Below are 21,498 nucleotides of genomic sequence, written 5' to 3'. Positions count from 1 at the left end.
CACACTTGTGCCCCAAAATGAAGATGTCTAAGGTCTTCCCAAGCTTGAGGTTCTCAGAATAGAAAGGATCTCAGACCCTCTAACTCAATCCCCAAGATTTTCAGTGAAGAAAATGAGGCCCAGAACGGTTGGACATGCCCAAAGTCACATAGGTGCTGAGAAGTACGGCCTCCAAATGCCCACCTCAGTGCTTTTCCCTGAATGTAACTTCAGAGTGAGCTACAAGATGTAGACATGACGGATGAACTGCCTTCACTGTGGGCCACCAGCACCTGTGAATTCATCCAAGAAGAAACTGACCCCTGTGGCACTTAAGGGGGGTCCAGTCTTAGGACTAGCCCAATCCATTCAACCACTCCTCTGGCCCTCTGGCTCTCCATCCCTATGGCTGTCCCAGAGCCAAGGCAGGAAGCGCAACAGTCAGGACTAAAGTCATTTACTTATCACTGAACAAATGCCACATTCAACCACAGCGGCAGCTTTGGCTTCTAACAGCATCGCGTGTGCTCTGAAGAATTCCAATTTCAGTCCATATATCTGCTTACCAATGCATATCTGTCTGTACTTGTAAGAACATACAGATACATGCTTATCTGTATCTTTACAGCTGTGCAGGCACCCGTTCGTTTATTTGGGGCCAAGGCTGGACACGCATATACTTCAGGAGAGTATGCAAACATGTTTCTGAGTATAACTCAGACGTTTGTTTAAATCAACTGGACTGTGAGACAGTTGGAACCCAGAGAGAACAACACAATGTTTTTTTTTTTTTAATTAATAAATAGACAATACTTTAAACCTGGGTGATTTGGGGACTTCCCTGACAGTCCAGTAGGTAAGACCTCGCCTTCTAACACAAGAGGTACGCTTTGACCCCTGTTCTGGCAGCTAGGATCCCATAGGCCTTGTGGGCAAAAAACCAAAGCATAAAACAGAAACAGCATCAAGACAAATTCAATTAAAAAAAAAAAAACTTTAAGAATAGTCCACATCAGAAAAAAAAATCTTAAAAATTGGGTGATTTCACATTAAATCCTAATTTCCAGCTTTTCTTAAATATTGCAAGACCCAGGAACACTGAATTCCTGCATTCTTGCACAGTGATAAGCATTCACAGCTGAGAAGCTGCCACTCCTTTGACAGAAGAAATACATTCTCCAGGTGCCAGGCTCCATCATTCCACACTACAGCCCTGACGTTGATGTACCATACAGATTGCTATTTATCCCCAAGCAAGCCCGACATATTTTTGCTCTTCTGTGTAACCCAGGGCCTATTTCACTCACTTCCATTTCCCTATCAGGCATCTAAGTGTGTGGCCTCTGGGCTGGTGAGGCTCCATCTGGGCTGTCCTAACTTCTCTGCTCCCCTTCCCAACATGACTTAGGGGCTCTGGAGAGCGCGCTTCCTTCTCTTCTATACTGTTCTGCTTTGCAATGAGTCTCCAGAGCCCATAGCCTGCAACTTTCCTGTCTCTGTCCTGTCATCAGCCCTTGCTGGCTTCTTTTCAACACCATTCCAAGCAAGCCAACCAATCACACTTCAGAATAATCCTCAAGCTGGCCAATAGCAGGACAGGCTGTTCTTAGACCAACAAGAAACCACGGGACATAGATAAACTAATTAACATGCTAGAAAAATAAAGATAAAAACCCAAGAGAACCTGTGGCAACAAGACTTAGGAAAACATTTACAGAAAAGAAGCCTGATCAAGCGGCAGTGTACTTACAGACTGCCTTTGATCCTTACCTGAGCTTCCTCTGTCCGCGCAGAATCATTTGCCAACAGGGGCTCTCCAGTGGGAGCTTGAATGGTGACAGATTTTTCTGACCCTCTGCCATCTTTATTCCGGGGTGACTTGTGCCTCTCTCTATTTCTTTCCCTGAAGAAACATGAAAGATAATCAGCTAGCACATTTATATCACATTAATTAACCCTCATCAAAACATGTTATGAATTTCATCTTGAATTTAAGAAAATTCTGCAGATACACACACACACACACACACACACACACACACACACACACACTTGCCAATCCCCACCCACTGCCACCCCCACTGTGAGGAATAAGTTGATCTTTATTCCCTACTTACTATTTTCTTTCTGGCACGCTAAGACCCCAGACAAAGACTGTCACTCCTCTCTCAACAGTGGTCATATTTTTCCAAAGTCTAATATTGTGAATTTTATAATTTCTGTAGATCAGGTACATTTCATTGTAAGATTACTGATTTGATTTGATTATAATCTGCCTAAACTTATTTTCTAGGACATTATTTTATTCGGACAACAGAGCAAAATACTTAAGCTTCAGTCTGCCCAAAAATATCTGGGACACACTGTCAACCCTACACCTTTGGACAAGAGAAGAAAGGAGATTCTAAACCAAGAGAATCACTTATTTCTCTTTCCTACAAACTCGAAACTAAAAGTCATTCCCATAGGTTCTAGATGGACTCAAGGCACCCACAGAAACAGACAAAGGCTAGGACAAATGACACCAAGAGGTACACACATGAGCGTGTGTCTGTGTGTGTGTGTGCTTTTTCTCTAAGGAAAGCCGCCTGCTGCATCAGTTTATCCCAGATGAACTTCCTGGGTGATCTTCTAGGGTGACTAGGAAAGCACTCTGCTGTGGGTCAATGCTGAAATTACGGAAGGAATTAACCACTGTGCAAGTCATGACCTGGGCACTAACCACCTATGAAGACTGGTACCCCCAAGACCAACTGTGAACGGTCCACCCAGGAGCCCCACCAAAGGAGCCCCTCAGTGACCAAGAATAAGCTCCCTCAACTTCTGTCCTACAGGTCGCCCTGGTGTCAGTCCCCCGTTCTTTACCCAGGTGTCCTCCTCCCCAAGGTTTCGGGGTGGAGCAGAAGCATCGCACACACACGCTGCAGAGACGGACGGTCAGATTTTGGCTCCGTCCCTATTTGATGTGCGAGCTTGCACAAATTCAACCTGCCGACTAAGGAAAGGGTCTCACGAGTGGCTCAAAGGGTAAAGTCACGAGCCCCTGCAGTCGGTGACCTTGAAGACACCCTGAAGGGAGTTCAGGGCAGGAGTAGGAATGAGGCCATCTATGCTCTGGGAAAACTGGCAGAACGGGACTCCAGTCAAGATACTTTCAGGAGAAAGTTTTATGAACCCAATTTCTCACATCTTTTCATACTTAGAAAAGCACTAAAATCATTAAGAGATCATTTGTTCCTCGTGACTAGCAGCAACCTTCTACCAAGATGTGGGCTTAATTGCATGTACCCCCTTCATCAAGTCATGTATATGCTCATCCCCCAGCCCCCACCACCTCTTCGGAGCAGTTCCTCAGAGCTATCTGAGATGCTGTCTTCTGTGCTTTAGTTCTCAGGAAGCCCCAAATAAAAGTGAGCTCATAGCTCCCATGCTGTGTGCTTTCATCAACAAATCTCTGAAAACCTCGGTTTTACCATCTATGAAATGGGGATAATAATCACACCACATAGATATAGGGATATGAAATAATACATAGTAGCAATAATATTAACAAAAGCTATAATTATTGCTGTTACCATCAGCACTTGGCAAAGAATGGTGACTTGACTTGGTGAAGCAGAGTATGTGTTCCTTGGAGAAAGATGAAAAAGAAGCTTTTAACATACAATCAACCCCTCTTACTTTGCACAGTATTTCTCCTTAATAGGAAATAGTTACTTAGCTAACAGAATCACATGCAGACTTCCTGCGGTCAGACTTCTGCCTTATCCATACCTCCCTAGGATAAGCCCTGGTTAATTCCTTCGAAGGGGAGGGAGGCTCCAGCCATCCCAGAGAGGCTTTCAGCGATAGCATCTTAATTCCTAAGGCATAATCTATCATTTCAATCTACTGCGAAATGAGAGTCCAGAAAGAGATGTGTTCTCATCAACACTGATGTTTTATTTTAACTGGGCAACTAGGGAAATGGCTAAGAGATTTTGTTTATCCAGAGATGTGTCTCACTGATGATCACTCTGCTCCCTACCCCAATGCACAGGGCACTTTGTTCACTCAGTCATGTCAAACTCTTACGGCCCTATGGACTGTAGCCCACCAGGCTCTTCTGTCCGTGGAATTCTCCAGGCAAGAATACTGGAGTGGGTTGCCATTTCCTATTCCAGGGAATCTTCCCAACCCAGGGATCGAACCCATGTCTCCTGTGTCTCCTGCAGTGGCAGGTGGATTCTTTGCCACTGCGCCACCTAGGGACACCAAAGAGCACCTTACCCAGTGCTTTATTATATGAAACTTGTTCAATCCCAATAATAGCTCTATGTGGTATTATTGTCCCCATCTTAATCATGAAGCAACTGAGGCTTATGGAGGTTGAGTGACTCCCCAAAGTCAGAGTAAGTGGCAGAGCAGGGTGTGGACCCACTCTCTTGATTCAGACCCACTATGCTGCACCATTTGAAGAGCAAATGGAAGATTTTCTAGCCTACGAATTCCTAATGCTCATTCTCACACCCTGAACTTGAACTACCGGAGCTGCAGAATCTGCCTTTGAAGCTACTTCTAGAAGTCATGACTGGACCCTGACCTTGGAGAACACAAAGCAGTGTGCCCAACACTCTGGCCTGCCAAAGACAACCACTTCAAAAGGACTCACTGTGAGAAACAATAAGCGATTTGGGAGTGATTTCCCATGTGTCTGGTCAGTCTTAGAACGAGCTGTTTAGACTAAGTCTGGAATCACTGCTCCCTGGGGCCCCACCTCAGCCAGGCCAGACCGAGGCACCTCCTCTTCTCGCTCTGTTCCCACTTTCCCCAACGGCTCTCACATCCATCACTGTCCTGCCATCTGCCAAGTCACATGCTTCCCTGACCCATCTATCTATTCGCTGGGCCCACAGGTCAAATCCTGTGACAGCACAAATTCCACCGGCAATCAAAATTCTTTCACTGTGTGCCAGTTCCTGCAGCCTGAACACCACTAGGGCCAGAAGCGGACAGGGAACCACTCAGGGTTGGAAACAGCCTCTTGGGGGGCCAGCCATCCCTCGACTTGACCCCAGTGGTCCTAGTCTGGTTTTTAAAGGGCCCAACAGTTCCCAAAGGAGAAGCGATCTCTACAATTCCCCTGGTAGCAGCAGAGCTAAACCAGATAGGAACTATTGTCTGATAACCCCCGGAAGGTTTCTCATCCTCCAAGACCGAAACCCTAAACCAGTGCTTCTCAAGAGTTGAATGTACAGAAAAGCCACCTGCGGTGCAGACTAAGTACAGATTCGCTGGCCCCACCCCCAGAGAAATAGTCTGGGGCAGAGAGACAACAGGAATCTGCCCTTTTCATCAGCAGCCCCAGCTGCTGATGCAGGAAACTGCTCAAGGCTCTCCCACCCAAATGCTGCTCAAGGAGGAGGTAGGTGGAATAACTTACCACTTAATCGCCCTGTTTGTGAAATGCCCTGTATACAGCGAGGGCCTGATAATGGGAGCCGTGAATGCAATGCTTAGCTATACAATGTACAGTGTGGCTTCTACAATAAAACAGCATTAAGTGGATGAGGCTGGGAGTGGGACTCAGGACACTCTGCACTGGGTCCAGAACCAAGAGCTTTCCATCTGCTGTCAAGTAAGGGGCCAATAGAAAGCTTACCCTATCAACTCAATGTGGGCTGCGCATCACACTGGTCCTTGTTGAGGGAGTAAGACCTGTTGTACAGCTTTTGTAAAAATCACTGGTCCTGAATGACTGCTCTGGGAAGGTGCCTGAGCCTGGATTACTTAGAGAAGTCCAGCAAAAATGCTGCCATACAGCACTTTCCAGAATGCAGAGCTATGAGCCCAGTATGGCTGCCTCACTGCATTGGTACCCAAACTTTCATCCCTAGAGTGTTAACTGCTGTGATGTCAAGGACGTGCCAAGTACCTACGGGAGAGCCCCCCCACACACACAGTGGTGAAGACCATCAGTTCACTATGTCTAAAAGAAACAGGAGACGTGGAGTAGGCTAGCAAACCACTGAAAGGGTCTTTCAAACACAAGAGCACCGGGTGTCTTTCCAGCTCCACCTGAGTTGTCTTGATCACCCACACACCTTTGCTGGGCAGGTGTGTGAGCCACAGGAATCCTTGTATCTTTATCTCTGAGCCTGTCTCCATGGAGCATCTGCCTGTACTGAGTAAAGATAAGTCAGGGATGGGGGGGCAAGCAATAACACGTTGGAGGCCAGGCATCTGTCTGTACCTGCAAGTGTGTTCATATGCAAACGCATGTGTTTAGGCGATCCTAGAGCTGAGCTCTGGGAGGGTGCTGTAAAGTCTCTCTCACTCCAGTCAGAATCCCCATTGAGCCCCAGACCATTGCCACTTACGATCGGTATTTCCTGGGAAGATGACTTGGTTCTATTTCTGGTGTTTGTCTATTTCTATTTGGGGGAAAGCCGGCCCCACAGGTTACTCCTCCCTTTCCTTCTCTACCACCACCCACTACCTGTCCTTTCTCTCCACCGACTGCAGGGCCTGGCTGGCTGCTTCCTCTTGGGTGGGAGGGCCGGGCACAGCACAGACTGACTCTGAAGCGGCCTCGGAACAAAAGGACCACTCCCCCTACGCTCTGGCAGCCTCTATTGGACAATGCATTTTACACATCAGGCCCAGGGCTGACCCTCCAGGCCTTGTTTCCCTACCAGTTATTCCTGCTGCTCTCCACTGTGCATGGCCCAGGGAGAAAAGCATGGCTTGCAAAGCAGTAAGAAATGGGGCCTGAAACCTGAGGGTCCCGATCAACCTCATTTGCTAAGTCACTTCAGTCATGTCCGACTCTGTGCAACCCCATAGACAGCAGCTCACCAAGCTCCCTCGTCCCTGGGATTCTCCAGGCAAGAACACTGGAGTGGGTTGCCATTTCCTTCTCCAATGCGTGAAAGTGAAAAGTGAAAGGGAAGTCGCTCAGTCGTGTCCGACTCTTAGTGACCCCCCTGGACTGCAGCCCACCAGGCTCCTCCGTCCATGGGATTTTCCAGGCAAGAGTACTGGAGTGGGGTGCCACTGCCTTCTCCACCAACCTCATAACTTCAGGCAAATAATGCTCTGTCTCTGCATCTCAGTGTTATCACCTGTTGAGCAGGGGTCCCCCCTCCCACCGTTTAAGGGCTGCTGCGAGGATTGGCGGCCATGACCCAGGATCTTAACAGGCACTCTCAGAGTGGTCGTGGACAGCAGTGGAAGCTGCTGCACTGAGCTCGAGGAACTGGTGCTCTAAACCCGAAGGTTAGGTGAGGTCGGCTGGAGCCTGCGTCATTTTCCCAGCAGGTTACCTGGATACCCTCTGGAGGTATCAAAAAACCAGACCACTAGCTTCTTTGTTGGAAGAAGTCATCTGTCATCTGCTTGGAACTCTGCCAGTACTCAAAGATGATCTCAGTGTCATCAAGCATATCAAGTTCGTTGCCCTTCATTATTCCTCTCTGAGAGTTCTACGAAGATTCCCAAAGAGCACGGTCCCACTCCTTTCCTACTCTGCCATGCAAATCGCTGAGCAAGGCAGCCTTCACAGGGATACTCCCCGCTGATACACTACCCTCTGCTGGGTCCAGGGCATGCCTTTGGAGGGCTACTATGACTGTTCAATACCATTTACACCCAGGCAAAGGACCCCTGACACCTACTATCTACGGATTACAACCTCCACCCCACAGTCACTATGCCCTGTCATGGGAGTCATCTCAGCAGCTGTGGTTTTTCTAAAGACACCAGGGAGCGCACCTATAAATCTCCAGTGGTCATCTCTCACCCAGAGCCCTCCTGAGTAGGCATTCAGCAACATCCCTGATTAAAGTATTAAAAGTCTCAGCTTGTATTATCATTTGCCTAGCGCTTTCTGCAGGGGTCTAAGAAGGTACTCAGAGTTGTGTGTGCTATTTTCACGGAAAGTTATAGTCTCTTGAAGTTACCACATGAGCACTACGGTATCAATTTCTGGGGGCCCCCAGGGGCTGAGGGAACACAGAGCAATGAGTGTTGGGATGGGACATGAGTGCAGATGAAGGAGGCCAGAGACGGCTTCTCCTCGGAACCCTGCAAGACATCCCTGCTTTACTCATCTCCAAGCACCCAGAGAACCCCAGATTCCCACTCCGCTCCTCACAGTGCAGGACGGGGAAGCTTGGCACACTGACAGAGGAACTGCTTTTCCCGGTTAAGTTCAAAGAGTGGATATTTTTAAACAGCTGTTTCTGGTATTTTAGAACGAATCTGATATGTTTACCCACTGATTGAAATTGGTGATTAAATTTTTCTCACCAGAGGGTTCCTGACTTTCCCAGGATCTGGGCTCTGGCCTCACTCAGCCGCGCTTCTTTCTGTTTCCCATGCTGACTAGAAAGTCTTGCCTGGGTTCCAGCACAAGCTCATTTACTTCTTTTCCCCAGATTGTTATGATTGTAAGAGCAATACATGAAATTCGGAAAATAATGAAAGTTTAAAACACACACACAAACTATCTGTTACCATTCATCGTAAGAATATATACCTATTATAATGTGCAAAGTTTTGAATCTTGGTTTTTAGTAACATGGCCTCATATATATTTTCTCATGTCATTAATCTTGGAAGGTCTTTTACATTTTTATTATATTTGTATTTTTAATCACAAAATGTATATACTTATAAAAGACTGAACAAGTGTAGAAAGATAAAGCATCTAAGTGCCCATCAGTCACCATCCTGTGTGGACCCCTTCCCTGTGGAGTACCACTTGGGGCAGCCTGGACAATACCCTTCCAGACCTCTTTCTGCGTGTGTAGATCCATATGGACTCACAAATGAATAAGTCAATTAGATACATGTGGCATACTGCTGTTTCACAAAACGAAATCCTGCTCTGCACTTAGCTGCCTGTATGGGGAACTGCTCAGTCAGGGAAACCCCACTACAATCACCATTCCTAGCTCTTCCCTGGGTCTATGGACTGGGGTCAACTGGGGCCTTCAAATGTGGTGCTGAAATGCCAGGGCCATTGACAGCATAAATCCAGGCACTGGTGAGTGGCCTACTGTGTGCTGGGTTAAATGCTTCACAGGCACCATCTGATTTAATCCTCCCCACAGCCCTGTGAGGAGGGAACTGCTCTCCCCATTTTACAGATGAGGGGTCTAAGTAAGAGGCAGCACTGCAACTGTATCAGCCGCACTCTTCACTGGCCCGGCACTACCTCTTCACTCGCTCATTTCCTCACCATTCTGCAGGTCTGGAACATGGCAGGCCCCAGGAACACCAGCGCAGACCTGTTCATTCTGTACAGAGGAGGGGAAATTTGGCACCCCCCATTACCCAGGTCAGATGTCCAAAACCCAGGCCTGTTCACTGGGAAGACGAGTCAGAGACAGAGAAACGCGTAAGGCACCAGGCCAAGCCTGCCAACATGCCACTTCAGTGGATAAACCTCACAAGCAAGGGCATAATGGACCATGAGTCAGCAGCTCTGGGTAAGAAGCGACAAATTAACACTTTTTCTTTTTTTTAATAAAACTTTCACTTAGATTCTTGGTAAAGCTTTTGGGAGAATTGTCATCTTGGAGAAGTACTTAGAAATGAAAAACATTTCCACTGAAGGGAGCAACTTTAATTTAAAATCAGTTGTGAGAAGTGAAGGTCATCAACGGTAATGGTGGCTATAAAATGTAAATTGGTGGTGCTGTTCCTCCCAAAGCATGTTAAAAGGTTCTGAAAGCTCAGCTTCTCAGGCACCAGTGGACTGAAACTCCAGTGCCGGCTGCCCCCCAGGGGGATTGTGAAAGTGAGTCCAGGAAGCCCGAGAAACCTGCAAACTCCGCCCCCAGAGGAAAAGTGGAACAAGCAAGAGCTTACATACCCTTGTCTGTGAGATTTTTTCGAATGACTTGAATAGTAAGAATATCCAGAATACGTGGATTCGGTATCCATAGCAATGGAGGGCTTGCTCTCGCTGCAGGAGCAGGTACTGTTTCTCCTTAGAGGTAGAGAGAATTTCACCTACTGGACTCCTCAGACCTCAAAGGGCCTGGGAATCAAGGAGTCACTCCGACTGGAACCAATTCTGGGAAAATGAGAAAAACAAACAAACAGAAAAGATAAAGCCAACCTCGAGGAAGTTAAATTGGAAGATAAACGACAGTGCCAGCCTCCACTCTGGGATCTCTGTTGTGGAACACATGAGCAAGGGTGAGGCTCCAGGGTGTCAAATGCTCCGCTCAGGTGTCTGGGAGGGGGACAGGTGGGTGGAGGCAAGCCACACCCCTCTGCAGCAGCAGTAAAACGGAAGTGGGAGAGACCTGGCCCCGGGCCATCTCCAGGACACAGCCCGGGCAGCCGGGCTTCCAGGCCTGAGACGCCATGTCCAGCCCCCACTGTCAGTGTGGCGGTTACAAAACAACACCCAGGGAAGCAGCCTGTAAGCCATTTGCTCACAGTTTCCAAAAGCCAATGGAAAAAAACAAAAAAGTTCTCAATTCTTTAATCCAGGAATGCAAACTTCTAGAATTTCTCTTTTTAAAAGAAAAACTATTATTAGCACATTGCCTATAATAGTGAAAAGCTAGAAACACTCTCAATGCTCCCCAAAAGGAGGAACTGGTAAAGGAAACATGAGTCATTCACCCAAAGAAATATCATCGTTGTTGCTGTTTAGTCGCTAAGTCATATCCGACTCTTCTGTGACTCCATGGACCACACGGTCCTCCACAGAGGACCCCAGGATCCTCTGTCCATGCCATTTCCCAGGCAAGACTACTGGAGTGGGTTGCCATTTCCTTCTCCAGGGAATCTTCCCAATCCAGGAAACAAACCCGCATCTCCTGCACTGGCAGGGGGATCCTTTACCAGTGAGACCCTAAGGAAGCCCAAAGAAATATCATAAAGCTGTTTAGAATGATAATTACAAAGAACAGAAGTTTATATGATCTAGTGATAAATTTTAAAAGCAGGCTACAGGACTTGCCTAGTGGTACAGTGGGCTAGGACTCCACACTCCCAACACAGGAGGCCCAGGTTCACTCCCTGGATGGGAAACTAAGATCCCACATACCGCAATTAAAGATCCCATGTGCCACAAATGAGACTCAATGCAGCCAAAGAAATACATTAAAAAAAAAAAAAGCAGGCTACATATAGCATTGTAGACAGACTTTGAAATCTACACTCCAGTTACAATCACAGAGGATGAGATGGTTAGACAGCATCACTGACTCAATGAACATGAACTTGAGCAAACTCCAGGAGAGAGTAAAGGACAGAGAAGCCTGGTGTGCTGCAGTCCATAGGGTCACAGAGTCGGACACGACTGAGCGACTGGATGACAAGACTGCTTGTGTAAGGACGAGGATGAGGGAACATCAGAAAATGGAAGCAGGTGGTTTGTTTGTTGCAGGCTCCTGGGTCTTTTGCCACACTTTCATTAGACACTGCTATGCAATAAAAATAAATTGGAAACATTTCCAAGTACATTCCTGAGCCCCACGTCAAAAACCTTTACTTCGAGACAAAAAGGAGCTCTACACCCCTCATTCCAGAGCTGGTCTCCGCCCCTCAGGGCTCCTTCTTCCAGTGACCCTCGTGAGTTGACACTGCAAACAGAGGCAGTGAGATAAGTGTGAGGAAAAAACAAAGGGGCTGCAAATACCATCACTACCCTCAGCTGGGGGCTTCCCTGGTGGCTCAGCTGGTAAAGAATCCGCCTGCAATGCGGGAGACCTGGGTTTGACCCCTGGGTTGGGAAGATCCTCAGGAGGAGGGCATGGCAGCCCACTCCAGTATTCTTGCTTGGAGATTCCCCATGGACAGAGGAGCCTGGTGGGCTACAGTCCATGGGGTCACAAAGAGTCGGACATGACTGAAGTGACTTAGCATGCACAGAAAAAGCTGCATCTGTAAAACGTGAATAAAAGGGCATTCGAGAAACGAACAAGCTACAACTGTGATTGCACCCAGAACCACTCCGATGTGCCAGATAAAGGGCAGCTGTGGTTCTCAGGACTCCTGTGACAGTCCTCAACCCGGCAGCTCTCCATGTCCCTCTCAGTAAGAGAAAGGCTGGGAAAGGAGCAGGCCAGAGTGAGTACCTGTGTTCACCTGCAGCCAGACAGCACTAGGTCCACCCAGGTAAGCTTACCAAGTCCCTCGGAATCTCAGGCTCCCCATCCATAAAGTGGAAATAAAGTGGCCTATTTTGTGAGATGACTGTAAAGAATCAGTGTGGGGGAAAAAACCCACCGTGGGCGTTTTTAAAATACTTTTGCTTTTGGACCTACCCCTACTTTTGCAGAAGACTTCAAGAATCAGCTCACCCATTTTTTCTCCCTACTCTGCCTCTCAGCAGATTCAGTAACAGTTTCGATGAGCTTTCAGCACCTCAGACTCTCACTTCCTTTCTGCTTCCTTGTTGCTTGTTCTGCTTCATACCTGCCAGACATCAGCCTTAAAGGTGAGCCAAAATCTCCAGACCTGCCCTTGAATAAGCCTCTTTCCCCGAAGGCCTTTCACCCAGCTCTCTGCTAACCTGCAGGTTCTCATACCAGGCTGCTTGGCCCAGAAACCTGACTGCCATCTCCTACATTCTGAACTGACCATCCACAATGTCTATGCCTTTTTTTTTTTTTTTTTTGCCCTTCAACCCAGAACTCTCGAGTCTCCTTTCCATGCCAGCTTCTAGCTATTTCCGCTAAATGCTGCCGAGGTGTCTCAGAGGCAGGCACCCCAGGCTCCAAAGACCTGGGCTGATCCTATTCACATTTCCTGGCCATGACACAGTGTGACAGACGCTCCCCTCTGTGAATTTACCTCCCCTGGGTTTAAAAAAAAAAAAAGAGAGAGACTTAATGCAGTCTCTTCCTAGGGTTGTTGTAAGCACTGATTTACAATTTATTTTGGAAGCTCCCAAAATAAAGTCTCTGGCACATGCTAACCCAAGTTTTATTCCCCCTGTCCTTCTGCAAAAGGACGTCATCCTTCACCCTCATTAAAACCTCCAGCCGTCCAGTAAAGCAACTCCGGGCATGTCCCGCGGGGGAAATCATGGGCTCCCAAGTGCCCTTAGGGGGAGGGCTTTACCTCTAGTCTACCAGCTGCCCTTGTCTGGTTTCTCTCCAGACAATACCTGCCTATACTTATCAAGGGGTGATCTGTAGATCCTGCCATCCCCTCCCTCTTGTCACCCCAATTCTCCATCCTCGACACTCCACTGAAACAGTTCTAAGTTGGCCACCGATTGTTGCTGTTGTTCAGTCAGTAAGTTGTGTCCAACTCTTTGTGACCCCATGGACTGTAGCGTGCCAGGCTCCTCTGCCCTCCACTATCTCCCTGAGTTTGCTCAAACTCATGTCCATTGAGTTGGTGATGCTATCCATGATGCCACAGTTTGCCATGAGCCAGATCCAAAGGTCCCTTCCTTGTTCTCCTTCCCCCGACCTTCTTATGCCATGTATTCATTCATCCGCCTCCATGTTTAGTGGGGCCATAAGAGACCTACTAGGTGCTGCTGGGGCACAGCAATGACAGCAGTCCACGGCACACGGCTGCCCTCACGGAGCTCTCTGCTGCCTGTCCTCCTCCAAGGCGACAATGTTTATGCTACTACTTCTCCCATGCACCTTCCCCCTCCCCCATCATCCCTTAAGTCTCAAAACTTGCCCATTATGGGACTTCCCTGCTGACCCAGTGGTTAAAACTCTGAGCTTCAATGTAGGGAGCTCAGGTTCGATACCTGGTCAAGGAACAAAGATCCCATTTGCTACAGGGCACAGTCCCCCCGCCCCCCCCCCCCCACCAAATCTCTCCCATTATTCTCCTCCATCTATGGATTTACTCTAGGATAAGCTCCTGGGATACACTGAACATAAGAAGTACCCAATAGATACTTACTGAAAGGATAAATCCCCAGGGCACATTTCCTACTTGTTTTCCAGGTGGTGTAGTAGTAAAGAATCCACCTGCCAATGCAGGAGACTCGGGTTCAATCCCTGGGCTGGGAAGAATCCCTGGAGTAGGAAATGGCAACCCACTCTAGTATTCTTGCCTGGAAAGAGAAGCCTGGTGGGGGTACAGCTTATGGGGTCACCAAAACACAACTCAGCAACTGAGCACACACACACTCACATTTCCTACTTAGACCCCTCTTGCTCCACTTGGGATTACCATCACCCCCGAGATGCTCTCCAGCGCTCCGGCCTATTCTTTTCAATGTCCTTCACCGGAGTTGTACAGTCACCCTACTGGCCCTACAGAGCCAACCCGGCACCATTTTCATAACTTCCTCTCCCTCTCATCCCACATATTTCACTGTCACTAAGTGCCCTCTGTCCCCTGGGGTCCACCCTTCACTCTTCTGGTTCTCAGCCACCCGCATCCTCCAGGCTCTGGGGACACAGGGCTAAACTATTACAAAGCCTGCAGGTTTCCTCACAGAATCCAGGCTCCACAGAACTTGGGCCCCTTCTACATCACAGTCTCTATCAGTTATCAATTTTTTTCAAGATCTCAGTGAGGATTAAGAAGCAGCAGCCAAAGGCAAACTGACACAATCCAGAGTGAAGTCATTTCAAAAGCCAACATAAGAGCTTCGGTATGGTTAACAGAAAAACACATCCTGAAGCTTATCTTTGCAGCAATGCATTTAGAAGATAGTTCCCTTGTATGCACAAGAAATTAGCAGACCTCAGATAAGGTCAGAGGGGGATGCCTTATCGGGAAGATAAAGTAATGAAAAGGGATCGGGTTCCCTGGGTAATAAACCAATAGGCTCTGCACTAGCCTGAATGGGATAGGGTCATAAAAAGGTGTAAATGTGGATCCTTGGAATGCAGAAACTGTGCCTCCATCATGCTGACCCCTGACAAGACCCAGACTCTGGCTGGCGCTGCCTGGGCAGCAGCCAGAGCGCTCTCTCAGGTCACAGTGTGGATGTTGTTTCCCTGCTTGAAACCCTTCCATGACATTCTGCTACGCTTCGAATAAAACACAAAACCTTTCACTTGGTCAGCCAGGCCCTGCCCATATCTCCTTCTTGGCCTTCCTTCTCTTTCTAAGGTCCTCTAAGGCAGCAGTCCCCAGTCTTTTTTGGCATCAGGGACTGGTTTCATGGAAGACCAGTTTTCCATGGAACTGGGGGCAGGGTTGCTTGCAGGATGGTTCAAGAGCATGACGTCTTCGGTGCACACTATTTCTATTACTATTTCACATTATACTCTATTACTATTACATCAGTTCCAACTCAGGTCATCAGGCATTAGATCCCAGAGGTCGGAGACCCCTGCTCTAAGGCACCATGCCTTTCTGCAGCCTCAGTGTATACACTCTATCAACTCTTCACCCACCTCATTCCACCCAGTTCCTACCCATCCCTCTCAAATGAAATACGGCTTCTTGAAAGAAGCCTTTCCTGATCCTCCAATCTCAACTCCCTGTACTTCTCCTTGACATCCTGGTTTTCAGTTACACAGGGACTGGCTCCTGGAGAGACAGGACGCTCCACAAGGGCGGGGCCTCTTTCATGACTCTCTCTTCAATCCCTGGAGCACACCAGGCTCTCAGTAACGCACGCTGAGTGAAGGAAGGGTTCTGGTGGCAGATAGCAAGATGTGGAGGCCACAGACTCATGCAGAAGAAACCTTAGAGGTCATCTATTTTAAATCCTCAATTTTACAACGGAGGGAAAGATGCAGAGATTAGATCCCACAGTGACAGCTGAACCGCCGAGAGTGGAGGTGCTCTGCTGCTCACACAAGTCTCTCTCACCAGCAAAGGTTATATTCCAGATACATTGAGTAAGAATCAGTATTAGTTCTCTGCCTCCACCTCCTGTCACTTATCCCTTCTGGGAACTGGAGGCTAACAACAGGATAGGGCTCAGCACTCATCAAGCCACATCTCAGGGGGGCAGGAGGGCAGCATTGTAAATCTGGAATTCCCCGGCAACAGCAGCAGAGAATCTTCTTCACCACCCTTGGTTAAAAGCAAAATGGGGATCAGTGGCTTTGAAGTGTGTGTGTGTGTTCAGCCAATCAGTCATGTCTGACTCTTTGCAAGCACATGGACTGTAGCTTGCCAGGCTCCTCTGTCCATGGCAAGAATATTGGAGTGGGTTTGCCATCTCCTACTCCATGGGATCTTCCTGACCCAGGCATAGAACCTGAGTCTCTCACATCTCCTACCTGGACAGACTCAGGAGAAACCGAGTCCGAGTCCATCTCCTGCATGGGATTCTTTATCTGCCCCTAAAGCCATGTTCACTTACATAAAATATACGTGACTCCTACTTAAAAGGAAAACACAGTGATCAGAAAATCATAAGAGGGAAATAATACGCTATGGTAATGACAGTGGTAAACATAAGCTAACATTCTCAGAAAAGGAAATCATAAAAACATCAACAGCTCTGCCTAGAGCTATGAAGTAATTACGTGAACTTGGGTTTGGACGGTTACCTTGCAAGGGGTACAAAGACACACGCTGAATTTAAAGAGCCATCCCGCTCCTTCTGCACTGGATGTATTTCCAAGGGAAAGAGGTTTCTGCTGCAACTGTGTTTACATATACTGTGTGCATTACTTTGAATATTTTGTTTTTTATCATATACAGAATTCTAAAGGATTTATGGCATTTATAATTTTTATTGTTTTCAAGCTAACATTTTTCTCAAGGTACCCATTTTTAATTACTCACGAGGAAAAGGGTAATTTAGATATTTTGTTTAGAGTCAGCTTTTCTTTTACAGAGGATAAGCCATGAGCACATGTTCTGCAGTTAGATCGTTGCTGCTCAAATCCTGGCTCTGTTCCTTATCAGCTATGTGACCTCAGATTGAGCTACTTAACCTTTCTGTGCCTGTTTCCCTAATTATAACAACAGAACTATATTTTGCTTACCTTATAGGCTCAAGGTGGGTTAAATGAGATCATTCGTAATCTTTCAGACTAGCGCCTGGTACAGAATAGGTATTCAGCTCAGTTCAGTCGTGTCCAACTCTTTGCAACCTCATGGACTGCAGCACGCCAGGCCTCCCTGTCCATCACCAACTCCTAAACTCATGTGCATTGAGTCGGTGATGCCATCCAGCCATCTCATCCTCTGTCATCCCCTTCTCCTCCTGCCCCCAATCCCTCCCAGCGTCAGGGTCTTTTCCAATGAGTCAACTCTTTGATAGGTATTAATTACTACTTAGTAAATCTAAATTCCTTCCATTGGAAGGAAAACTTTTAGAAGGCACATGACTGCTGTATCATTTTCATTAAACGTATGTGTATGTTTCTAGTCCACTTGAGTCTACCTTTAGTGTTACTGCTGTCGTGTTCGACTCTTTGGGACCTCATGGACAGTCGCCCCCCAGGCTCCTTTGTCCATGGGAATTCTCCAGGCAAGAATACTGGAGTGGGTTGCCATTCCCTTCTCCACGGAATTTTCCCAACCCAGGGATCGAACTCACGTCTCCTGTATTGCAGGCAGATTCTTTACCATCTGAGCCGTCTACCCTTAATGGATACCGTTAGCTACAGTTAACTAATTTATTGATTTCCATTCTGTTCCTTGCAGGTCTTCTTCTACTGTTCCCAGGTTGGAAGTGAGTATCAGAGAAAACTGTGTGTTTTATCGGGTTTATCTGGAGGAACTCACGATTGTAAGGGAGGGTAGGAAGAAGCATTTTACTGAACCTGGGGTCTACAAAGCATAACACATCATCCAGGTCACCGATGTGGGAATCAGAGGGACTGGTGTATTTGCAACAAATCCAGTGATTCTTCAACAGGGCTCTTACGAAAAAGTGATTCTGGGCCACTATTCACAAGGAAAGAAAATGTCAACCTCACTATACCTGTCTTGCCAATGATTTCAACTCATCTTCTTCAAATAATTGCTCTTGGCTCCAGTCATCAATTACCTCTGAAACACTCCCAGTAGCTGGGTATAAATTTCTGCAGAGCTGTGAATGGTTAACATGGCCGGAATTCTTACGATGTACATTTGTTTTCAAGTGACCCCCTTGTCCCCTGCCAGATTTTTAAGCTTCAGAAAAACACATTTCATAAGTATTTACTACCTCCTCTGTAAATCCAGTGGTGCCAGGTCCAACGACTGCTGTCCAATAAGTGGGATTCAGAAGGGAATGGATTCAGTGGGATGGAAGCACACTGTGGCAGAACACACATGTACCTTTTCATCAGGCTTTGGGTGAGCCCTAAGCCACAACCAGAAACATGGGCCAGCCCCATGTCCACCTAATCCTGTTGGGTCCACCTTCTGGAAAATGGCATAGAACAAGGCTCTAATCATATACCCATACCCAGCTAGTCTCCTAACCACAGCTAGTTCACTTTATAGAGAGAAGACGGCCATAAAGAATCTAATGGCTCAAAGTTAGTCGAGTGCCTCTGATGTGCCAAGAACTGCTTTCAGTCATTTGCATGTTATATTTCACTTAATCCTCAGAATAAGACTTATATGGGAGAAAAAAATATTAATTTTCTGTTACAGTTAAGAAAACCAGTCACACACCGGGTAAACGCTGGAGCTGGGCCTTGAACTCTTGAGAGTCTAACTCCAGAACCTGCTCTTAACTATAGAAACTATACAGCAATGTAGCAATTATCAGAATTGCTTATTTTCAGAGAGGAGGGTAGGCAACAATCATAAACTGTCCCAAACCACACATAACCTACAAAGATTTCTGCAGTTTCAACTCCTATTCACAGGTTCAGTGTCCCAAGCACTGTGGAAGGTACAGGAAAAATGAAATGAATCTAAAATAGTTCTAACTGCTGCGGCGCTCACAGCCCAAAGGTGGAAACTGCCTTTTCAAATACAATCTGATAGGTGCCTGTGCAAACCAACTCCTCCTGAGGTCTGGAGTCACAACCAGGGTGTGTGTGTGTGTACTGGGGGATGGAGAGTACCTTCCTCTTTCAACACTTGTTCAATCTCCAATGGGACCAGGGTGACAAGGCGTCAGGACACTCTCCTTTACGGTCCTTTACGGTCTCATCCTTTCGCTCAAATACACAAGGCAATAAAACATGTACTGCCTGGCAAGCGGTCCTTACAAATATGCCATTCTTAAAATTCTCCCATTTTACTTACAAATTAAGTTGCAGCCAAGTCACACTGCCAACACTGTAACAGTGAAAATTTCACACTAGCTGTTTCACTAATTATATTGTGAGACACCAAAGTCTGGGAATGCTAGAAGCTCATGGGGTAGGTGAAGAGTGTTATTTCTTGAACTGGAGAATAAACAGTTTCCTCCCACAAATCAAAGCCCCAACTATATCACATTGATTTAATTCAACTCTAAAAACTCTAATTAGTGGTTTCATAAAATGACTAATTACATCTCCCTGGATTCAGACAGTTTCTGCCATCTCACTTAAAGAGCCTAGGAGCTGTGTAATCAAACAACCCACCCACTGGAAGGAGAATGCTAATTAGCATTGTTGATTGGTGACACAAGTTATAATATTTTTCCAGCAACCTTGTAAAATTTATAAACACATCAGTGAAAACGCCAGATTCTTTACAGCTTGCTAGCTTTTGGAATAAGTGTCTAAAAATACATGCATTTCCAACCACAGCCCCCTCGAAGGGGTTTAACAAAATGCACGTGTCAGCTACACAATCATCATCATAAAGCGCTCTAACGTCTCTTCACGAGCAGCTAAACGAGCTCACAACACCTTCTCGGGTGGGCCTTTTACCTGGTTTGAAGCTGTGAAAACGGAGCCACGGATTTCTCGGCTCCAAGTCTCACCAGCTCATCTCTCGGCCGCCAGGCCGCGGCTCCGCCCCACTCCTGCCTCCGCCACCGACGCGTTTAAATTTTTACAAAGCTTCACACTTCTCTGGACGCGTTTGCTCGGGGCAGTTCAAAGCCTGTAGGAGGAAATGAGGTCCTGCCCGTGGCGAAGGCTGCCCCGGTGCGGTAAGATCGCCTCCAACCGGGACGCCTCGGGCAGAGACTTGCCGGACACCTCCTGCTCCACCCCGGCGTTTTTGAAAGTAAACTCCTACCTGCCTGTTGCGCTCTCTGAAGCGCAACCGGACTCGCGCCCCCGCCTCCCCCCGGCCTCCTGGGCCGGTTCCATTCTGGAAGCGAGGTGGAAACACAGGCCAGCTCTGTGCTGATTTCTGGCCCTGGGTCGGGCGGGCCCCCGGGCGCGAGAGGTTCCCGGGTCGAGCTCCGCAGCGAGGTGGGAACCACGGAGCGCGCCCGGCTCCCGGGGAGCGCAGGGCGCCCCGGCCCCCGCCTCGCACGGCGGGTTCCTCCGCCCGGGTGCCTGTACGAATGCTCGGCCACTCCCTGCCGGCCGGGACGCGCACCCCAAAGTACAGTCTGGGGAGAAGGGAGCGTCCGAGGCGTGGGAAGGGAATGCCCGGACCGAGAAAGTGGGGTGCGCGGGGAGCGGAGCGGGAGGGGCGCACCACGCGCGGATGGGAGAGGACTGGGGTCCCGGGAAGCACCGCTCGCGCTGCGGTCCGTGGGAGGGGAGGGGGCTCCCGGCCAGAGGCAGGGGGAGGGCAGTGAACCGGGGTCGGAGTCCCGGGTGGGGCTGCGGGAGGAGGACGCAGGGGCTAGCGGGGTCCCAGGTTCGGGTGGGGGCGTCTTCCCGCGGAAGGTCTGCACCCCGCGCCTGCCGCTCAGCCGCGGCCGGCCTCCGGCGGGACTCACCTCCGCGCCGGCCGTGCGGGCGCCGCGGCCCGCAGTCTCGGCTCGCAGCGGCCCCGGCTCTGCGGCCTGCGCTGGGCTCCTGTAGAGGCAGAGCCCCGCCGCCGCCGCCGCCGCCGCTGCACTGCTGCTTTCCGCTTCCTGTCCCGGCGCCGCCCCGCAGCCCGAGCCCAGCCCTGCGAGCCCGGCGCGGCCGCGAGCCAAGAGCAGCGAGCGCGGCCGGCGGGCCCAGCCCACCTGCAGCGGAGGGCGGGGCCGGGCCGGCGTCTCCCCAACCCCCAGGAGCCCGGCGACCCGAACACACACACACGCACACGCACACACCCTCGCGCAAGCACACTCGTTCTCACACAGACCCCAGGGGCTGACCACACACACACACACATTCACACATCACAGACACATGGTCAGAGATTGACCCCTACCCACTTGTTCAAGGGTTTGCCTGATGGGTCGGAGGGTAAAGAATCCGCCTGCAATGAGGAGGACCTGGGTTCGATCCCTGGATTGGGAAGATCCCCTGGAGGAGGGCATGGCAACCCACTCCAGTATTCTTGCCTGGAGAATCCCCATGGACAGAGGAGGCTGGCGAGCTAAGTCCATGGAGTCTCAGAGAGTCGGACTGAACAACTAAGCACAGCACTTGCTCAAGCTCACACCCTCACGCACACACAGACTCACAATCATACACAAAAATTCAAGCCCATTTGTGCACACTGGAGCCCCAACACAGGTATATTTGCATAGCAGCCCAGGGACTAAACCGCCCGCCTCCACACACATATACACACTTAAATACACATATTCCAAGAATTAGCCCACAAATATCCATATATGCATACATCTCA

At 48.6% G+C, this 21,498-nt stretch overlaps 1 protein-coding gene and 1 pseudogene across 2 annotated transcripts in view; both read right to left on the bottom strand.

The window, feature by feature from the left end:
* VANGL1 (VANGL planar cell polarity protein 1) overlaps nucleotides 1-20,796 on the bottom strand; it is a 55,548-nt gene extending 34,752 nt beyond the window's left edge. The window contains exons 1-4 of one of the 2 annotated variants that reach the window (XM_018045951.1): nucleotides 20,654-20,796; nucleotides 19,683-19,857; nucleotides 9,839-10,042; nucleotides 1,750-1,882 (exon numbers count right to left, since the gene is read on the bottom strand). In XM_018045951.1, coding sequence (XP_017901440.1) covers nucleotides 1,750-1,882; nucleotides 9,839-9,909 — 204 coding nt within the window. In that variant the 5' untranslated portion in view covers nucleotides 9,910-10,042; nucleotides 19,683-19,857; nucleotides 20,654-20,796. The remainder of the gene's footprint in view (nucleotides 1-1,749; nucleotides 1,883-9,838; nucleotides 10,043-19,682; nucleotides 19,858-20,653) is intronic. The other variant, XM_018045953.1, reaches the window with a different exon arrangement.
* LOC102180095 overlaps nucleotides 19,817-21,498 on the bottom strand; it is a 180,467-nt pseudogene continuing 178,785 nt past the window's right edge.

This window comes from Capra hircus, chromosome 3, assembly GCF_001704415.2.
Source record: "Capra hircus breed San Clemente chromosome 3, ASM170441v1, whole genome shotgun sequence".
NCBI classification, from domain to species: Eukaryota; Metazoa; Chordata; class Mammalia; order Artiodactyla; family Bovidae; genus Capra; species Capra hircus.
The sequence above is the reverse complement of the archived record's forward strand: the minus strand, read 5'-3'. Positions and strand labels throughout refer to the sequence as shown.